Source organism: Montipora capricornis, chromosome 10 (genome assembly GCF_036669925.1).
Source record: "Montipora capricornis isolate CH-2021 chromosome 10, ASM3666992v2, whole genome shotgun sequence".
Lineage (NCBI taxonomy): Eukaryota > Metazoa > Cnidaria > Anthozoa > Scleractinia > Acroporidae > Montipora > Montipora capricornis.
The window spans coordinates 26,041,574-26,063,387 of NC_090892.1; the positions used below are offsets into that span (position 1 = coordinate 26,041,574).

A 21,814-nucleotide genomic window follows, 5' to 3' on the forward strand; every position below is an offset into this window, starting at 1 on the left:
GGGAGTAAACATGTCTTATTACGACAATAAACGACAAAATCCTGCGTTAAATAGACCCAGCAGCAAAAACGGTTGTCATGGCAACAGCATAGAGGGTATCATTTAGTGACTTACTTGACGTAGATTACCGCAGCCAAGTTTGAACAACACCCATCCAATTGTCAATAGGTGACTTGCATTATGGCGCCATTTTACTACGAAGACCAGAATGCTTTAGCAAAGTTCTTTGTTATTCAGATTTTTCTTGTCTCCTGGGAACAAAGAAACAATTGTTGAAATTTGCCTGACAGTAGAAGCAACGAAAAGCATTCTGGACTTCATAGTAAATGACGCCATCATGCAAATCGCCTATTTTGTGATTTATCAGTCATGTGTACAGTTTGTGACGTCATCATTTTTTAAACAAACACTTGAATATCTCTGGAACGAAAGAAGATATTCCAAAATACACCATTCTTCATCATTTTGAAAGGCCTTTGAAGAAAGCAAAAGATATTTTCACTTCATAGGCACTTTATTTTAAACGACTTCAAACCAACAGTATGTATCTCGAAACGGAGATTGTATGATATGATGCAATCGTAAAGGAGACATCATGTATGAATAGACACTAGTAACGGCAAGTGTCGTTCTTATTTTAAGACTTGGTACTTGTTTAGTTGACAATGCTACCAATGGCGCTTCTTGCATTCAAGCATGATTTTATGGGCCAACTCGGTGTTACGCTGTGCGTTCGATAAATAATTGCAGAGGCTAGATAGTACTAGATCCCTTTACAAATTTTATTTTCTCCACGTCCTGCATTATATCGCTAAATACTCAAGCTCAGCATCGTTTATGACTGAGAGCATGTATGAAAATTAGTTTTATTCACCCTTTAAGTTGTGCTTATGCTATTTCATCTAAGCCCGTTTGACGGTTGACGTCCATACTACATGAAAAGCGTCAGAAAATTCCTCGTGATTGGATTCAGCAAGAGCTCTACACTATGAAAAGCCTTCTTTGGATTTTTCCCAGATGTTAATGTCAAGTTATTTTTAACAGGTGTTCACTCTCAAATCTTCAAATTACTATTTGCATTCTATAAACTTCAACCAGAAGGGTCTTTCATGCCTCTGAGTTTTTTGTTTTGCACTTTGGGAAATTCATCAATAGTTCATTGTAGTAACGGCCAATTAAAAGGCAGTATTCAGGTCATATGTTGCACCATCTTAAACCTGATATATTTCATGTTACTTTGCACCTAAATTACATAATGACGAACCTGTAACATAGATAAAAATAAGCCTACCACATCACACATTGATTTTACAACACAATTTAGTTCACCACTGTTAATACCTATACAGAGGACCCGCTCACATATTCAAATTTCACGAACCAAACTAAAATTACTTTTCACTAACGATCTTCCAGTGATATCTTTTAACCTTACATGTCCAACAAACACGTAAAGATTAAGTCAAAGACTCAAGGAATCGATGAAGGGAGAAGAGGCGAAGTGAGACAAAAACGTCACTATGTTCATGTCTACCTCCTCTTCAAAGCGAGTCTAAGTGCGAAGTTTTTGTGATGGTAATTAGTTCTATTTTACATATGAATGAAAACTAATTTTCATAAGAAAAACTTCGCACTTAGACTCGCTTTGAAGAGAGGCAAACACGAACTTGGAAATTGCCAATTCAAGGACATCCCAAATATTGTCACAGTGATCCTATACCAAATATAGACTGTCGAAAGCTGCCCTGCCAGCGAATACACCTCCATCCGCATGCTCGGTTGATTTTGTCCTGACAAGATAGCCACTCTCTTTGTTTAACAATATTTCATCTCCACAACTGAAAGCAAGCATTAGATGTTAATTAAGGCCTCGCATATTTTATCACAGGATAAAAATTTCGGGAACGTGCTCTCCATCATAGAAAGCGATGAGAGAGATGCCCACCTATGGAAATGAAGGGAAAAGATTTTATAGTTTACGCATTGATTTCCTTCCAGTGAAAACGGAAGTTTGCCACTCAACAACACCGAAAAGCGAGGAGATTTAATCAGAAGAACATTCGATTATTCCGAACAGGACTCGAATTCATGAACTTAACCTTCAAATGTTCTACCACTAAGGAGTAAAGCCAATAAAGCCAGGTTTAGTTGATACTGGTCTCGTTTTCTGCCAATCTCCCAACCAGAGTCCTCGGGCTCTTTTGTCAGCGGGCTGTCTCCAGGCGGCCGCCCACTGACTAAAGAGGTCGAGGACTGATAGTATTTCCCTTGAAATGTCAAAAGGTGGCAGTCTCGAAATTGTAATGAAAAAGATGATGAATTTTAAGAAAGAATTAAAAACAGCTGAAGAGTCTATTGATCACACTAGAATCATACCATCTTGGGTTACCTGATAAAAACACCCATGATTCCAAGTTCAGGAACGACGTTACTTGAATCAATACTCGTAAACTCGTGTCGCACAATAAAGTTACTGTTGATTTCTGGCTGGAGACGATCCATCAGTATATACTGTGACCTGCTCTTTGGTTCGCTAAGCAACGTGTGACGTATATCTTCCCCATACATGTTATTGCCTACGTTTGAATTTAAAGAAAAAGGTGCTTACAGTTTACATATATTCAAGGTGGCAAATAGGCAAAGGGTAACGGGAAATTAACAGTGAATTAAGCGCAAGACGGGACAGAGGCACGATGTCGCGACCTTCATTGGGGAAACAATAGTTAAGCTCTTACTGTTTAACCTCTTAAAAGAGGTGTAATTTTAAATTCACAAAGATCTCTTAAGAAAAATTCAAACCTCGCATCACATCTTCTGGAAATGTTGTTTTTTATGCGTTAACACCTCCTAATGGTATTTCTGATGATTTCCTTCAATCTTGTACGAAGGAACTTTATCCTTCCATCCAGCAGTCCCAGCGAATTGGAAACCGGACCATTCTTTGCACCTAATTCTCTGTTCCATTTAACCTTCAAATGTCCTGGGCTTTGGTTGTTTAAAAGGTGCTATCCATCGAATGAATCGCTTAAAACCAATTCAGTCATCGACATTCACCCTTAGTGGGATACAACTTAAAATCAAAATCGGCCAGCCCCGCGGCTCAGGTACAATAGCTTGATAGCTCAGTTGGCAGAGCAAGTGCAGCACAATCTCACATTCATGGATTCAAATCCCGTTAAAGCCTAGATTTTTTCAGGCTTTTTTGCAGCTTCTTATGGTGCTTATCTAACGGCGATGATATTTGTAACTTTTACTTCAGTTGTCCACGGCATGAAGATTTGTTCAGTGCAAAGTACAGTCCACTCTTCTAGCAACTAGGGTGCTTGTTTTCTCTTTAAATTATGGCAGTATACACAAAGAAGGAAATCGATTTTTTCTAAAGCGGTATAAATTTTGTGGTCAACCTCGTACGGTGAAAAACTCCTCGGGGGCAACATAATTGACTCAAAACCGATTAAACGAGCCCTGACCTCCCGCCTCATGATCAAGGCCTAACCTTGTTGCGAGAGCTTTTCCCGCGCCGGGGAAAAAGCCCTGTGAAGAATGTTCAGTTGATCGAAGCCTAACTGTCTGCAACTGCCTCGTCACCTCAAAACGACAAAAATCAATTCTGAGATAAACAGAGAATAAACACAGTTGTAAAAAGGGAAGATTTACTAACCTCCACCTTCTCTCTGAGGTTTGAGAACGCATTTGTCAACCATTTTAAGGCAGCATTCCATGTTATGATCCCCTTCTTGACCCTGCATTCAAAAAGCAAAACATGATTATCGCTGCAAACAAATGCCATGATTGTTTTTTTCACTGTCCGTGTACTACAAGTTATGTAGAACTGCCAGTGGCCAGAGAGTTATCGCCATTTAGCGAGACAATTCGGGCTCGTCAAGCTGACAGGCCATAAGACAGATTCAAGTCGAACAGATCAACAGACAGACAGACAGAGAGTGTGATAGGCTAGCTGACTGGCTGGTACACTGACTGACAGTCATGTCACAGTTATTCAAAACGGCAGCTCCCGTGAAATTCGAGAAAAGAATAGCAAGTAATTCTGAAATTCATGTGTTTCTTATACACACGCTTTCTTTGAAAAATAAAATTTGTTGGAGTGGAGATACCCTAAAAAAGAATTCCAATTCCTTTTTTTGTATCTATGTGGTAATTATGCGTTCTTGTCATGGGCATTCCTTTTCTTTAGCGCCACAGCGATGCTTGGTTACTCAATCTTTCATATGTTATCCTACTTATTTGTGTTACCTTTTTTATCGTATAAATTTCATTTGTTTTATCGCTGCTACAGCTACAATATATATCGTTATTTCAGTTCGCAACACGTCTTTTTCGTTACTGTTACTGCTAGTTCGTTCCAAAACTTAGATACTTTCCTAGTTCGTTCTCGTCCTGGAATGTCCTATTTCGTTGAACATTTTGTATCTTTTTCGTTGATATTTCTTTCTATTTCTTTCGGGCTGTATTTTGCGCATTTGTAACGTGCAATCCTTTTTCTTTTATTCTTGTAGCAAGCGTATTCAGTTTGCGTAACTAGGTTAAATCACGCGTTGAACTAAAAAGGATTATTTGGCACCATGAAAAGCCACTAACCTGAGCAGTCAATTCTGTAAATACATGCTACAATCATGTGCATTAACTGATGTAGTCGGCGATTAAAGTGAAGATATGGACCTTACTCATAAATGGCGGTCAATTTCACAATTCTAAATTAGCCTACCAAGTCTCCATACCATAAAGCGAACTGAAAAGAATTCTTGCTCTAAATTGAGGCTTGGTAGGCTAATTTGCACATTACCAAAGGAATAAATAAACAGGTGCCATTTATGAATAAAGTCTATTCCATGCAGCGAAAGACTGGTATATCTCATAATTCGGTGAGTTGGGAGACTTTGCTATATTTTTGTCAGTCCACAGTGCTCCCTACCCTGGTGTTTCAAAAGAAGCCTTTAAAAGATACAATAGACTTTGACGGAAGACTTGATAACGACAATATAATTACCGGATCAAGAGTATATAAACCAGTGAATGTTTTTCTCACTCTGTTGACGGAATCTTTATCGGGTAGGAACCTGTAACAAAAACAGGCATCAAAAGTGGTCTCCTCTGTTTCTGAGGCATGAATTCTCTGTGAACTTTAATTCAATTTTAACCTTTCTAAGATTCCGGGTCTAGCTAATACTTGCTGCATTTTCTTTGTTCCCATTAACTGATGCGCCACTGTTGGACATTTAATACAGCGGGACAATTCTATTGTTAGTCGGGAAGACCATTCCTGTGACATAAAGACAAAAGTATTGGTATAAGCAATCAAATCTCTCTCTCCGTTCTTGATTGGATTAGCCGACAAAACAATTTAATAACGTTTATTCCCTGTTGAATAATTGAATAAGCCAATCTCGTCTCCGGGTCCTCGTTTTTTGTTCAAGACGAAGGAAAAGAGACAGGGGCCCGAATTCGAGGTTAAAAATCCACTCAAAGATTGACGTGACACCGTGCCACACAATGCACAACTTCTTGGCTGTCCCCCATGAAGGCCGACCTCCAATGACAACGAAATTGCTGAACAATTAACAGAAAAAAAAATTGCAAAACGTAGCGGCACTTGCTACATTTTTCAGTTTATCAACTTAAACACAATAGCCTCGGAATTAGGCACAGTTTGAAGTAAACTCTAGGCAAATGTACTGGTGTCAAGAAGAACGATTAGGGATAGCCGTCGAGCTCTACTCCAAAGGTTACATCGGTATTTAGCTTGAATAGACACTTTAAATGAATGCTAAGGACAATGGGGGTTGCGAAAGATAAGGAATTAAGATCCCGTCCACACCAATGCGCTTTCAAAAGTATCCGCGGTTTCGGTTTTATCGAAAATTCTTCGATCGTTCCGCTTTCGCTCTACCGTTTTCGCAGTGTTTTCAGCTGCCCGCACTAAAACGCTCGAAAACGTCGTAGCTTGAAGAATATGTGCATGCTCGAAAGAGATATGGCTGCAATGTTTTCGGCATTTCCCGCCAGTGCGAGTTTGAAAACTGTAAACAATTTCGATTTGGCTCGCTTGTTTTGTTCAAAAACCTTCTCGACCTTCGATACGATGTTCCTGCTCCAGCACTATAAATGAGAAGATCTTGAAAACAACACTTTTTCTTCTTCTATGAAAAACCAAGATGAGAAGGGCTCGAGAAGATTCTTTTAGCTCACTAGCCTAGTGGCTAGTATCAGGTCTGGTTTCACTACGGCAAAATCTAAATTTGCACCAGCCAGTCTCGCCATGCGCAGTTTCATTCATTTGTAAAAACTATCACGAAAAAGATTCCACATTTGCAAACACAACTCGCGCTTTTAGTAAATATTGTCATATGATCTAACCCCCAAAGGTCGTGGGTTCAATTCCCATCCTGGTCAGACCTTTTTCTCAGTCCTTGAGTGGGCCCATTTCCATCAGAAGGGCTAACGCTCACATGGTTCATATGGGTAGAAAACTAGCACTTCACATCACACTAATACAATAGTTAAGTCTGTTGAAATATAAGTGATGACATGGTATATGAAATGAATCATATATGAACTGCGGATATGAAATCAAGTGAAGCTATGATCTTCGCAGTTATGAGCGCAATTTTTGCAATTGCGTAGAGAAGTCTGAAAAATTCAGGACTTCAACGGGGTTTGAACCGAGTCCTACGCACCGGAATCGCGAGGTCACAGGTTCAAACCCCGTTGAAGTCCTGAATTTTTCAGACTTCTCTACGCAATTGCAAAAATTGCGCTCATAACTGCGAAGATCATAGCTTCACTTGATTTCATATCCGCAGTTCATATATGATTCATTTCATATACCATGTCATCACTGATTCATTCCTCACGGGACCATTAGAACCCACAAATGACCAGCTCCCAACGTCAGTGGCTTCATAGCTCAGTTGGTTAGAGCATTGCACCGGAATCGCGAGGTCACAGGTTCAAACCCCGTTGAAGTCCTGAATTTTTCAGACTTCTCTACGCAATTGCAAAAATTGCGTTCATAACTGCGAAGATCATAGCTTCACTTGATGAAATATAAGTGTTACACGGCCAACGTTTGAGAAAACGTAACCCTTCCTTGTACTTGTACATATACCGCGCACCGGTGGCTCAGTTGATTGAGCGTCGGGCTGTCACGTGGGAGGTCGCGGGTTCGAACCCCGGCCGGATCAACACTCAGGATCTTAAAATAACTGAGGAGAAAGTGCTGCCTTTATAATTTCATCTGCAAATGGTTAGACTTTCAAGTCTTCTCGGATAAAGACTATAAACCGTAGGTCCCGTCTCACAAATATCTTCTATGTTCATAAGTTCCCTGTGGGACGTTAAAGAACTCAAGCAATATTCGAGAAGAGTAGGGGATAAAGTCCCCGGTGTTGTGGCTGTCCAGCAAAAGTGGCCGGCTTGGCGGTGATGTCTCTAAAAAGGCTTGTGGTGTATGAGGCCACCTAAGCAGAAACAGCCACAAGTCAAAAAGGGACTTTTCCGAGTGCTGGAACATGTAGATGTCGATGTAGATATTCATTGCCGTGACATTGACTCTAATGACATCTTGCATTCCCACGTCCTCCTCCCGTCTGACCTTGTAGCTCAGTCGGTAGAGCAGCGGTGATCTAACCCGAAGGTCGTGGGTTCAATTCCCACCCTGGTCAGAGTTTTTCTCCATCAATAGACCTTTTCAGCTTGTACGTTTTGTTTTCCCATTTCAGACCACATGATGTTACTCTAGGGAACAGTGTCTTTCAAATGTCGTCTTATGCACGTGCATATGTATGCGTAACTTATGAAAAAACAAAAGGAAAATTCCCTTGAGAACATCACGTGGTCTGAAATGGGAAAACAAAACGTACAAGCTGAAAAGGTCTATAGAGCTAACACTCACTTGGTTCATATGGGTAGAAAACTAGCACTTCACATCACAATCTATAACAGTTAAGTCTATGGAAAGAGCAGCCGAGAAGTTCCGCATGATTTCACACGTGATTAATCGTTCGTAACGTGGCGTGAGGAAACTATAATCTGCGTTGGTTTTCCCCTCAATTTTTTTTGCAACTTATCATTTTCTAAGGCAGTAAATTCCATAGAATCCGCTCAGTTTCTGTTGTTAGTTTCTATTCTCTCCTTTTGCCTTATTCATAAGAAATAATTTTCATTTTGTTTTCGTCCAGAACTCCTCTGCTTCATAATATTTACTAGCCCCAATGGCTAATGGAAGCTCAAAATCTACTAGCCAAAATTGAAATTTCACTAGCCTGTGGCTAGTTGGTTACCGTTAGCGTCAAGCCCTGATGAGGGTGAATAGAGCATCGGGTAAAGCACGCTTTCATCAACCATGTTTTCAAAGCCGGAGTACAACTCACGTGGTGCGGATGACGTCATCATTTTCATTTCGATGCGTTTTCATTTGTATCCACTTTCGAGAGCGTTTCCAAATCGATGCGGTTTCGATGAATACGCTCAACGTTTCAGTGTGGACAGAAATATATACGTTTTCAAACGAAAACGCATTAGTGTGGACAGGGTCTTAGTGAATTTCATTGGACCGGTGTATGATGTAGCAGATGTAGCTCCATCGTGTTTTGGATTAGGATCCATTGTTTCTGTTGTATATTTTATTATGCCTATTGTTTTCTCAACCAATCAATCCTTGTGGTAGCTGCGTCCAGACCCAGTTTATCAAGCAAAACTGAAAGCTATCTTCAAGTAAAAAGTGTTTTGATAAAAGTTTCACAAAATGATTAAGCTTATTTATGCGTCAATGAACAGATATGTCCTGACATGCAAGTAATTACATGCACGCAGTTTTCAATAAGCGTCACGAAGTGTCCCTTTGCTCTTCTCCCCGCCTTCAAAATCACTCGTGTCGGAATACTTGACAATCCATGAGAGGGCGTTGGATATGAGTTGGCTATAACCAGTCTCATATCCAACAAGTGCGAATGGAATAATGGTTTTATTCAATTCTATTAAATTCTGACTCAGCTTGGACACTTGCAACTTGATTAAAGCCAATCAGTTTCCATATTAGGTCATACGGTATGAGCTGATAAGCGAGATTGAGTGAACCAATCAGAAAGCTAGAAACGCAATATCCGACCGAGCCTGAACAACAACAACCTTCATTTGCACCGATAAAATTATTGTTACAAATGAAACCGACAAAAAAAAAAACTCAGGTCGAGCTGCCTGGAATAACCATAAAGGCTAAAAAGACCAGGCAGCCTGGAACATTTAACAAAGACAAATAAAGCCACAAAGTGTCCCCCAAATGCTGCTCTTTAAGTAAAGATTAACTGCTGCATTTACCCAAAGCTAAAAATAACGCTTATCTTTACCCTCACCTCATTGTTGGAAATAGGTAGTAAAACTTAGACTTAAAAGGAACACTTCGTGTTGCGATATCGAAATTGGGCCTGCACCAATGTGCATTTCGGGACATAAGTGACAGAATTGATCCATGGGACCGGATGGTCGAAAAAAATATGCCCACCTTCTCCGTCGGGAAGTGTTTTGGCATGTAACCTGATCTGAAATAAGCCACTGCAACTTCCATACCATCTCTGTTTTAGTAAGAAAAGAAAACACTGCAAATTAGCTAGCAATGAACAGATGTAGTACATCGCCTCACTGTGGAGAACCGATACCCTCACTATCCTGAAACGAGACAACGTCGACTGTTTTCTGAAACAATTTCACAGTCGACAAACATCCATCCACTTCACCACGGAAACTGAGAACGAGTCCCTGATCGCTTTTCTTGACAACTCCACGAGCCAATACATAACATCTGAGCAAGTTTTTACAACTAATGTGCACGCCAGGGGATGGTTGCCTACAGAGCTGATTCTATCTGTTGAATCCGTGGACAGTGATGTTTTCGGGAATGAAAATCGTGTAGTCTGTGCATATCGTATAAAGTGGAAAGGGGGATTTGAATCTTCACCAACATACTTGCGACAATTGCAACAATATATTTGATTCAATCCCAGAGGTTTGGTAAATCCCTGACAAAAAGGTTGCAGAAAAATAGATGAAAACGACTTACAAACATGGAGCTAACTTGAGGGTGGAACGAAATTAAATGAGACTGAGGCGGGAAAACTAAAAAAACTTACACTTTCCAGTTGCAGATTAATGAGGGGCGAGTGATAACATGAACAACGTTTGTCTAGAACAACGTGAAATCATCGTTACATCTGAATTAAATAAGAACTGTAAACTTAGATATAGTGCAACAAGAGATCATCTCTTGAGTGCGAAGACTGTTTTGTGACAGCGAATGTAAGACAGAAAACAAAAGGGCTGAAATATGTGTCGATGAATCAAACAGGACCAACTTACACAAGCAAACACTTCTTGTGATCTGTTTGACTTTCATTATAAATAGCGGTAAGGCTTCGTCTAATTACTCTTACCACAGGGTTTCTGAAATATAAAAAGCGAAAGCTGTAAATTAGCGAAGTCTGCAAATCTTAGAAATGATGTATTTCTTCAGTGAGACCCTCAGAAATCTTGATACATGGAGCGCATTGTATCGGTGCGAGACAATAGATCATTTCCGAGTTCATGTCTGCCTCCTCTTCAAAGCGAGTCTAAGTGCGAAGTTTTTGTGATGGTAATTAGTTCACTTTACATGTGAATGAAAACAAATCTTCGCACTTCAATTGTTAACGTTAGTGCGAGGATCATTTCTTAAAATTCACCAAAATTATTTGAAAACGGTCCCAAAAATGATAACGAGGGTGGTAATAAGCCAGCAACATCACTATGACAACAAAATACGTAGCCCTTGATACCTCTCTTTTATACGATATTCCAGAATCCTTTGATCACAAATATTTACTTCATTGTCTTCAACAACAAACATGATGACAGCGCTGTAATGAAATAAAAGCAAATAGCAATCAGCATAAACGCAAAACAAAAGAGAGAAACTACTTGGCCATTTCAGAGTTGCTGTTTGCCTCGGTTTCAAAGCGAGTCCTGGCGCACAACCAGGAAATGCGTGGTGTATTTTTATGGAAATCAAACTAATTATCATTTGAATGGTTTAGCACTAAGACTCGTTTTGAACCAGAGGCAACAGCAACTCGAAAATGCCTATTAAAGAGGCCCTTTACAACCTTTCAGATCCGTATAGTTCCCAGGCCTTGATAAGCCCGCCAGCTGCCTCGTCTAATGCGTTATTTGGTGGCACCTTTCAAAACAAGAAGCTCACGTGAGAAAGCATAACAAAGGTAATTCGGCTTCTTCTTCAAGAATAATCTTTTTAAATTTTTGACAAAGCCTAACCGCCGAGGCTGGAAATCACCTAATCAAAAGTTAATGTTAAAGGAACCTCCAATCTTACCAAAAAATCACGGTTTAAACCAGAGGAGATAATCACGGTTTGTTAATTAACAAACTTGTTCTTTTTTTTTTTTAAAGAAAGTGTTTGTTTTCCGAAAAAGTTAAGACTCCCCTCTTTCACTTTCATATTTTCTGGGCGTCGCCATCCTGAATCTGAAGGTTGCCATATTGTTCTAGCCTACGCAAGCTATATTGTTCTGACACAACTAGCTTTTGTATAATAACAATAATGCAACCGTAATATGTCAGAACTTCAAAAAATAAGCAATTCTAAAACCTACTGATTTCGAATACAAACGTTTTCTTTGAAAAATCCTCATATAAATTTGACTGTAGTGGTTATTTTAAGGATATTTTGTTTTGGACTGGAGGTTCCCTTTAATCGAAAGGACAAGATGAGCGCCGGAGATAACTCGGGAGAAACTCACGACAGAAATACCTTGTTTCCCTGTTGACCGATCAACTGCAAAAGATATCTATGAGGAAAGAAGAAAGGCATTCACTGCAGCTCCTTAACATTACGTGTGTGTCACTGTGTGGGTGTGTGTAAAATACTTCATTGAGACTAGGGCGTGGCCAACCACACACGATAGGAAACACTTGAGACACCCATTTCCATCATTCAGTTGGACCATTTTTTTGTTTTCCCACTAATCTACCGGAAAATGAAATCTATTGTTATGTAAACAATTTCTTTAGTTTCATTTAAAATATGAAAGAAAACCAGTGATATAATCAAGCGAAAATACAAGGATAGAGGATTTGAACTCAGTCCTTCAACAACGCGCTCAGCGCATAGCGCGGTTGCTAATTTACCTGTGCATATTTGGAACAAAACAAGAAAACGTAATTCCACCAAGAGATATGGTGTTCATTTCGACTTGCTTTATGGAGATTGAGCCTGCATTGTCTGGTCTTAATGCAGGCTCATAGCAAATGTCTGAACAGCGGTCGTGCAACCCGCCTGCGGTGTCGATCAAGTAATCTGAGCGAAAGATGCCCAGTGAAATTGGCTGAAACAAAGAACAAGAGCAAATTTTAAAATCATTTGGAACAATCACATCATCGAATCCCTTCTTGTTTGGCAAAGGCAATATTAAAGGGGCTAGGTCACGGTATTTTTGGTAATTTTGTTTAATTTTGTTAATTATGAGCTCTAAACGTCAAATTGGCAGAGCAAGAGTCTTTCATTTACAAAATCACGGCCTCATAACAACTGAGAATGATTTTCCAGCTGTGTAAATAACATTTTGATATAGACTGATATAAATTTGAAAAAAGGTGGGCCGACGTTTTTCAAATTTACCCAAATTCAATCGATTTCAATCCTCTCCAGTTTTGTCCATCCATGTCCCTTCTTGGCTTCCCTGTGTTTTGTTAGAGTTCTTCTATAGTTTTGAAAAGTTATTTTGATATTTTAGTCAATTCTATGAGCATTCGATCAGTGCTGAAATTGCCTAAAATTGCGTGACCTAGCCCCTTTAACAACTATAGAGTCTTTCAAACTGAGTACGAGGTATAATGTAGGTTGCTTTTTGTTCATTTTTTTATGTTGAACACCACCACAATGTCTTATCAAAAATCTTTAAGATTACTTTCAGGTTTTTAGGCCGTTATTTACGAGCCCTTGAACAAAGACGACGGTGCACCCACCGAAAACGTCACTTGATGATAAAGAACTAAGTGACTACTTTTCGAGTATAAAATCCTGTTCGCGTTCAATGATGACGTGGTAGGCTACTACTGAATTCGTAGGAAAGCCATTACAGTAAACACAGGGAATGGGAAATTGTCTACTGTATGATCACGTTGTCTTCAAAATCTCAATTTGACGATTTCACGTTGTTCTTGTTTTTTTTTTTTTTTTTGCTGCTGATGGGAATGAATGTACTAAATTGATGCTTGCCGCACATGCATGATTTCTCTTTTTTTTTTCTACTTATATTACAAGTCATTAGTGACCTCTGTCGATGCCTCTAGGGCCGCAGTCGTACTTACAGTTATGGGGAACACTCTCTACAATTTAAAACTTTCCAATTTGACTGAATTTATTTCTTCAAGTTGTTTTTCATACATAACATACTCTATCCCGTAAACCATGCTTCGTGCCATTTCGCAAACTGTAAATCCGCCTTTTGGCCTCACCGCGTGAAGAAAATATCGAAAACCTACCTGAACATTTTCCTGTTGCCACACCATATCATAAATGTCAAAGAGTTTTGATGTGAAGGGATCAGCAGCGATTGTTCTGTGGCAATGGAAGAAATAACAAACTCTTTACAACTGACTTTTTTAACCTTCAGAGTTTATGGCATTTCTGTTTGGGAATCTTTGCCGACTTTAATGTTTACATTTTGTTCATGAACATACGAGTTTGCTCCAGAAGGCATCATGATATTTACAAATTGACTTTAAAAGGTAAAAGAACTTGTTCAACTTTGTTAAATTTCCAGTTTAAAGCCTTTTGAGCTTTCATAAAAAACAAGTTACTATTCATCAAAAACTGATAAATTCTTGGGTGGCAAAAGGCGCTAATCATCCCATACATTTTTTCTAAAAGATCGAATTTTCAAAAAATCACTGCTAAGAGATGATCTAGTATATCGGGTTCAAAATTTCAGAGATAGCTCATTATGCAATGCACTTTCAATATTCAGTACTTTTTCCTCGACTGATTGATTTTTTGGGACTATTATGTTTTGAACCAATCACGAGAGCCCTTGTAACAGCTGTGTCCTGGGGCCCGTTTTTCGAAAGTCCCGATAACTTTTCGGGACTGAAAAGCCATTTGTGAAACTGCCAACCGCTTCTTTTGGAAAGCCGATTTTTTAAACATGTTTTCAAGGTAACAAAAAGAAAAATAACTGTCAAGTTTGATGACTTTAATCCTCTCCGTTCTTGACTGAGATACAAAGGGAATTGTGACACCCGAAAATAGCCCGTAAAGTTCCGGGACTTTCGAGAAACGGGACCCTGACCCGAATTTTTAAGTTGACTCTGTCTTCATACCTCTAGGCTCGACTACCATCCGCTGCTTCGGGAAAGGAGCCCACGCTCCTCACTCTCTCTCCCTCTCTCGGGGACTCGAGAGAGTGGCGGAAATTGAGCTTACCATACCGGAGGACACAGAGTATTGCTTCCGAACAGCTGTGTCATTAGTATTCCCAACAAGATAATAAAAAACGCTAGCGCTAACTAAATTTAGTGCCTTTTTAAGTAATGCTCCCTTTCGGAGAGATTTAGAAAAGTGGCTAGCGACACATCCAATTAAATTTTGTAATCTGTGCTTTGAACAATTGGATCGAGTCAAAACGTTCTTACGATGTCCATAAAGTCTGCTTTTGAGTGCTGCAAAATTCAATCAATTACTACAGATACAAAAACAATCACATCTCGAAGCAAATATATGCAGCGGGCACTTTTTTGCTTTTTCTTTGATAGGCTTAGGATGTGGCGCGAGATTTTTGAGCCAATCACCGAATAGATCGTTTTCGCGTGACGTCATCATTTTCTAAATCCAAAACTAAAGAGCCACGAAAGTTTTTATCCTCATCAGGCATAAGAGGCGGTAAATTTGTATCCATTTGCAATTTTAAAGCTCAATAGCGTGCTTCGTTTGGAAACCAGAGCATTTTGAATTTCTGAGTTATAGCGGTGCGTGACACGAGGCGACGATCAAGTTTATTGAGAAATATATATTTATCTCATGGTTTTGAGCCTTTTTAGAATTTAAAGCATTAGGAAAAGTGCTTAAGTAAATAGCTGTCTATTTAGTACAGATGATCACTCGCCTAGATAGCCAAAGTAAGTAACAGATGCTGACACTATCTTCCGGCCGCCATATTGGTGCACCACAGATGTGCACCAACATGGCGTTTTCATACTGGGCTCTGTAAATTTCTGCGAAACATTTCGACGAATATCTGAAGTTTGGGGAAACGCACGGGCCTAAAACTTGGAGAAGTGTCTTCTTCATTTATCTTCTACAACATCACGAATTCTTGACTTTTTCCACTGGATGGTTTTCGATTTATTTTTTTATTGCGTGACAGTGAAAACGATCTATAGGGGTGTAACGATTCATATTCCTTGTGATTCGATTCAATCTCGATTATTGGCTTTCGATTTCGATTCGACTATGCAAACTATTAATGTTCTCACAACATGAAACACAACTGAGTAGGGCCTCATGTTCTTTGCAATGAAAACTCCGATAGACTTCGCTATCGCCGTGGCCCTGTTGCCTGACCGATTCTTCATAACATCCTGAAATTTTAACTGTCCTGTTCCAGTAATGTTTTTCGCACCCGGTGAAGTTTGAGTCCAACACTTCTGACTTTTCATCAATGCTGTGTTGACGTTTTAAATGTGCACTCATGCTTGAAGTTCAACCGGCACAATACTTGAAAGTTGCTGAGCAAATTTTGCAGATAGTTTTAGAGTTATGTGTTGTACCGTCTTCAGCCGGAAAACCATTATATTTCCACACAGCCGACATAAAAGATGCACGTGGATTCACAATCGCTTGGTCATTCGCCGCCATGTTTGAGAACGTGACAATTAGCGTGTCGCACATGGTTTGACCTATTGGAAATCCTCAAGGGGTGGTAAAAGGGAAACAGTTTTACCAAGCAACACAAAATGGAGTACGAAGGACTCCACGAGACTGCAAACGTCTAAGAGTTGCGGATTCTGATTTCACAATATAATAACTCACTGGGGCTATAATGGGAAAGATATGCAAAAAATCGAACCAAAATCGAAACGTGGAATCAAAGATTCGTGAATCAAACCGAAAGGTCATAATGGCGATTAATCGAAAATTCGATTAATCGTTAAACCACTATCACCGAACGCTGCAACGAAAAAACCAAAGAAATCGAAGAAATTAGATTCTACACTAAAACACACAGTGTTACGTCTTACCCGGACAGCGCTTTCTTCGTGAATTCGTAATCCTGGGATACTTTGTGAACAAGGAGGTTAAAATCCGTTTGCACTTCCTTCGCAGCTGTGAATTGCTTTTGTGGAAACGGTGAAGGCAACAGAGTGACGGGAATATGGCGCAGTTTTCCTTCGGAATCCTTATAAACCATTCCATTTGATACACAATAATCCCTTGCTTCAGTCTCAAGCCATTTCACGTCCTTTTGGGGGAGTTCATTTTCGCATATATATGTAAATGACATGATGAAAAGATGGAGCCACTTGCATCTACTTCAGGAAGTGCCTCTAGAAAAAAAAATCCATCCAAAACCTTTAGACGTGAGTGTTTGCGAGGATTCCGTTCAAGGCTGAATTTTTCAGAAATTCCTTAACATGGTTTTCGATAGCTTTTCAACGTACCGGATTTGACAGGGTTATTTTACGTTGTAACTGTTATAAGGCCGATTGCAAGTGCCTTGGGAGCGAACCCACAAGGACGTCTGGGTCCCCTATGAATTACTGTAAATAAAATTCTCAGAAATGCCGTTTACATTACCAAGTTTGGAGGAAAAAAGCTTAACTAATCTCGTAACTAAAATGCCAACAGATCGAATCCGTTTAGCAAGCAAAACATGGCGTTGTTAGTTTGAATGATTTATTGCGCGATTGTGATGTGTTTATTTAAGCGGCTGGCTTCCTGCGATACCAAGTCCAAAACGAAAAATTAAGAAAAAGGAAAAACGGAAGCCAACAAATGTTCAAATTTATAGCGTAAAAGTAGCGGACGTGAAATGGTCAGTCCGGCCTCAAACGAAAACCCTGAGCTGCCTTAACTGCGATGATCTAAACTCTCAACGTGCTCATTTCCGCAATTCAAATCTCTGTCTTTGTCAATTATATATCGTCTCTTTATAGTCAGGGTCCCAAAGAGGTTTAGGGCTCCAGGGCTCCGGGCCTAAAAAAGCGGGGCTCCAGGGCTCCAAGGCCAAAAAAATCGGGGCTCCAGGGCTCCGGGCTCCACAGCTGGAAACGATCAGGGCTCCAGGCGGAGAAATGATCGGGCTCCGGGCTCCGCGCTCCACAACCAAAAAATCCAGGGCTCCAGGGCTCCAGGGCTCCAGGGGCTCCAGGGGCTCCAGGGGCTCCAGGGGCTCCAGGGACCCCCCCCCCCCCCCCAATCCTTTGGGACCCTGTATAGTGCAGAGACAGTGATGAAGCACTTTATCTGAATTGGTCTTGAAAATGTCCAGCAAGATAGCATTTGCGTATCCTATAACGGAGGCCAAATAAAAATACTCTTTTGTTTTAATGCTGCTTATTTTAATTAAAATAAGACCAGAAATACATAGAGGAAATTACAAGACCAACCTGTTCGCAAATGAAGGCCCAATACCTCCAACTTTCGAATCGCAAGCAAGCTTAGCCGAAGTCAATCAGCACTACAGAAAAAGAGTTCTTTACCGTTCCGTTCAAATTCAAGACAAATTTCCTTCCAAATAATCATACCAATAGCTTCAGTTCCTGGTGGCGAATACGGACGAATACATTACAGGCCTCAACTACAAGTTTTTCGCGGAAAAGCACGTTTCAACACCCCACAGGACAAAACCAACAAGGGTAGGGTAGTGGGGTGGAAAAAAGACCAACGACTTTGCAACATTTTACAGGAAAGGGTAGGCACAGTACCTTGAAATATTAGACGAACGGACTATTAAGAGCTAACCTGCGATCAGGCCCATTTTTAGCTTCGCCCATATGTTCTCTTATGTCGTCGCTCGCTAAAATTGGGCCTGACCAATAGTCTCTCAAGAATTCCGGACGGTCGGCCAAATTTTTGGCCGACCAAACTCGTGATCTGATTGGGTGTTGAAACGCCGGAAGTGAAAATGCCGTCGTGATTGCGCGGAGCTCTCGCGAAGTCCTCGAGACTAATCCGCCATAAGTGTACGAAAAAATTTGCTCCCTTTTTTTCTTACAATGCCGTGGACGGTGCAACTTGATTTTATTTGTATAAATGGAGATATGCCATCTGAAACATTTCATAACTTGTCCAGAATCGGGTTTGAATCTCTGGAACGAGTGAAATTAGCGATTCCGTTGTCGAGCTCTGTGGCCATGGGGTTGAAAGTACTTTGGCACAAACTTCCCTGATGTTTAGAAAGCTAAATACATGTAGGTGGTTCTTTCAAATGGCAATGAAAGCCGATGCATATTGGTTTCCTGGATGAGACAAGGGACATATATATCAACAGGAGGAGATGCTGATAAAATCGCAAGTTACACGAATGCATGTTTTGAATATCTGTGTAGCCCGTATCAAATATCAACGGCTTTATTTATTTACTGTACATGACACGGTTTGTTTGCACTCTTCATAATATTTCCAGTTGATTTAACTTAAAACTCGCACTCCAGAAACTAAAATGGCATGTTTCCAGAGAGATCAATTGTACAGCAATAAAAGAAACTTTGCGAGTCCATCTTACTGTTCGTGCTCCATCAAAAGATTACATGTAACAGCCAAACTTATCATTATTTTACTACGCGCAATTCTAGAATTCCAATTTCAAGCAAAAAGTAATAATTCAAAACGGTTTTTACGGTTGATCCACGTTTATTTTTTGGATATCTCGCCGAGAATGCTGAAAGTAGCATTTTCGAGCTTCAAGATTTCAAATTTTTCTGGCGGAGAATTCCCCCACAACCCTCTACAAGTTAGCGTCTCCGGCGCTTGCTTGTTAAAAAAAAAGCCAGCCCCATAGACCGAAAACTTTTTTAACTTCAATACACGCACAATCTAATCGGAGACAACGAAAGAATCATGCACGACAGACCGTGTGCAATGGTGGATTGTACCTGAGATGCGTTGATTGACAGGAGACCGGATGTTACAGTCGAGCTATGTCACGCGTGACCAGTATCCGCGAAACTGAAATGAACATCCGCCTCTGAACGATGATTCATCAAACGCTTGAAATAGTTTTCACTTTTTGAACACCGTTTATTTAATAATAAAACGAAAGTTCAACACTAACTATTTGCGATATATCAAGGAAACATCCAAGGGAAATTCAGAATCTAGAGAGCAAAGTTCAAACTGGCACGCAGATACGCGTCAAGCGTGACGTAGCTTGACTGTAACTGACGCATCACTTTAAGACTTGCAAATTATTTTTGCTAATTAAGGAATTAGTTCATGTGCAAAATGCGAAAAATGATGAATGACTCATTCAGCGTCTTTGGATTTTCATTTTTAACAGTTAAATGTTACGACGACGACTGAATTTGAAACCTAAATGTCGGGTGTCTCGAAAACGAAGACTTAAGACCCCGAAAACTCGAACCCAAAACCCTCAATTTGGCTAACACTAGGCCTACAGTTGGTTTTTTTAGTTACCTCAAGCGAAGTTCAAGTCTTTCATTCGCTACAACTTGTTTCAAAGCGAAAGCTGGCTGATCCGCAAAGTTCAAAACTGGCACGCAGATCAAATCTCACGCGTCACGCGTGACGTAGCTTGACTGTAACTCACACATCATGTTAAGACTTGCAAATTGCATTTGCTAATCTTAAAGGAGTTAGCTCATCTGTAAACTGCGAAAACTGATGAACGACTCATTCAGCGTCTTTGAATTTTTACTTTTAACAGTTAAATGTTACGACGACGAATGTTTGTAATTGGTCGTGTAAAGTTGTCTCACTGCCTATAGATGCAAATAGCGCTAACAAACTGATTGTCAATTGCGTTATCAAATGCCCATTATTCTGCCAGTGAATGACAATGCTTCGAATATTAATGTACATGCATATGCAGTTCTTAAACGGGTTTCCTTCGCGTAAATAAAGACTATCTGGTTGATAATGAAAGCAAATTCACCCCAAAAATAAAATTGTTAATATGACAAATAAATAGAAATTATCTTATCCCATTTAGCTTCCTTTCACAGTCTTTATATTGACTTGACATGTTTACCTAATATTTGAATGAATAATTAATCACCTCTACTGCTTGCTGCTTCCCCGTTGGGTGAGAGAACTTCCAACCGCGTTTTTCAGCAATTTCAAAACATAACTCTTCCCTAATGAAGTAAAGTTCAGCATATCGGTCACACATTGGTGTTCCATAGTAAACAATTTACTTTGAGCACTTTTCATGCAAAATCTCGTGGTCAAACATACATCCGGTCGAGTCAAAACCTGAATGTGTCAAATACGAAATTCTTTAGAAGAGATCCCTTTGGGTTTTCAACGTACCATTCTACTCTTTCACGGTAGTTCAGTGCAACTCGCAACACATATTAAAATGGAACGGATCTGAGTTGGAATGGCAGCATAACAGGCGGACATGTACTACCTGGCAGGGAACAAAACAAAGCATGTAAAGGGACAATGGAAACTACAAATACCTCATACCTCCGGTGTCCGAATGTCTGGAGATGAAGAAATATTAATTCGCCAATTTCCGTGTAATCAACTTGCTTATTTCAGTGTCATAAGTTCAAAATAGAGTTGAGTGGCGTTGCAATTTAATAGTCATGATGTCACGGACGGACGGACCGCATCTCAATAATTAACTGAGAATGTCACACTATCCTTATTTTCAAAAGACATTTTCACCGAGGACTGAAAACGGCGCCGCTGAACATAGAACATTTATTTAGCCATGTTGCTGAATTTGAAACCTAAATGTCGGGTGACTCGAAAACGAAGACCTTAAGACCCCCAAAATTCGAAAAAAATAACCCAAAACTCTCAATTTGACTAAAGTTGTTTTTTTTAGTTACCTCAGGCCTTCGTCGCTACAACTTGATTCAGAAAGTGAAAGCTGGCAGATCCGCCATATTTAACTGAGTAACCACGCTCCACCGGCTAGTACTTAAACATAGAATGCTGGAATGATGGAATGCTGGAACGCCGGAACCCGGAACGCCGGAATACTTAAACACGGAACGCCGGAATACTTAAACACGGAACGCCGGAATGACACAACCACATTTACATTGCTAACTATCTTTTCTCCATTACAAATGATTCGTATAAAAATCTGGGAGACACCACTCTCCTGGTACGAGAAATGTCCTCTTCCGGTTGCCGTCCGCGTCGCACAAACGCGCGTGCTTAAGCTCCCTAATACTCTATAACTGAGAACGCAGCAAGCGATACGTATCCCCCGGACACGAGCTCCTGGTAGCCCTAAATAAAACCCAGTAAAAATTGTGACGGTATTCAGACGAATGGCATGTCTACCCTTACAGATTGAAAACCAATTTTTTGACAAGTTTTTTGCAGACCTCGTGTTTATTTCTTCCAGGAAAATCTTATGGCACGTTCAACGCAACATAAGAAAGTCATTGTCATGGTATTGAAAAATTGCTGGTGTTAATTATGTTTGCAGTTGAAATAAATAGGCTGAATAATGGAATTCATTTGTTTCTGTTTACACAAATACTGCTTCATTGTACCCCCTTGGGACCAACAAGAACAAACTTTAATATTTTCCCACCATTTGAA

General features: G+C 40.0%; 1 protein-coding gene across 10 annotated transcripts; it reads right to left on the reverse strand.

The window, feature by feature from the left end:
- Window positions 1-768: 768 nt before the first annotated feature.
- On the reverse strand, window positions 769-21,162 carry LOC138019147 (glutathione synthetase-like). Of its 10 annotated transcripts, XM_068865823.1 has the most exons (16): window positions 21,088-21,162; window positions 20,558-20,657; window positions 20,304-20,382; window positions 16,306-16,611; window positions 13,552-13,627; window positions 12,196-12,392; window positions 11,819-11,855; window positions 11,154-11,227; window positions 10,827-10,907; window positions 10,372-10,455; window positions 9,521-9,590; window positions 5,160-5,281; window positions 5,009-5,078; window positions 3,662-3,743; window positions 2,390-2,576; window positions 769-1,838 (listed from the first exon to the last, which is right to left on the reverse strand). In XM_068865823.1, the coding sequence occupies exons 4-16, from the start codon at window positions 16,566-16,568 to the stop codon at window positions 1,715-1,717; spliced, it is 1,467 nt and encodes a 488-aa protein (XP_068721924.1). In that variant the 5' UTR covers window positions 16,569-16,611; window positions 20,304-20,382; window positions 20,558-20,657; window positions 21,088-21,162; the 3' UTR covers window positions 769-1,714. The 10 variants fall into 10 exon arrangements, with proteins under 10 accessions (XP_068721924.1, XP_068721927.1, XP_068721925.1 ...); XM_068865826.1 differs by lacking the exon at window positions 20,304-20,382 and having other exon boundaries at window positions 21,088-21,143; XM_068865824.1 differs by lacking the exons at window positions 20,558-20,657; window positions 21,088-21,162 and adding an exon at window positions 20,717-20,835.
- Between the last annotated feature and the right edge of the window lie 652 nt (window positions 21,163-21,814).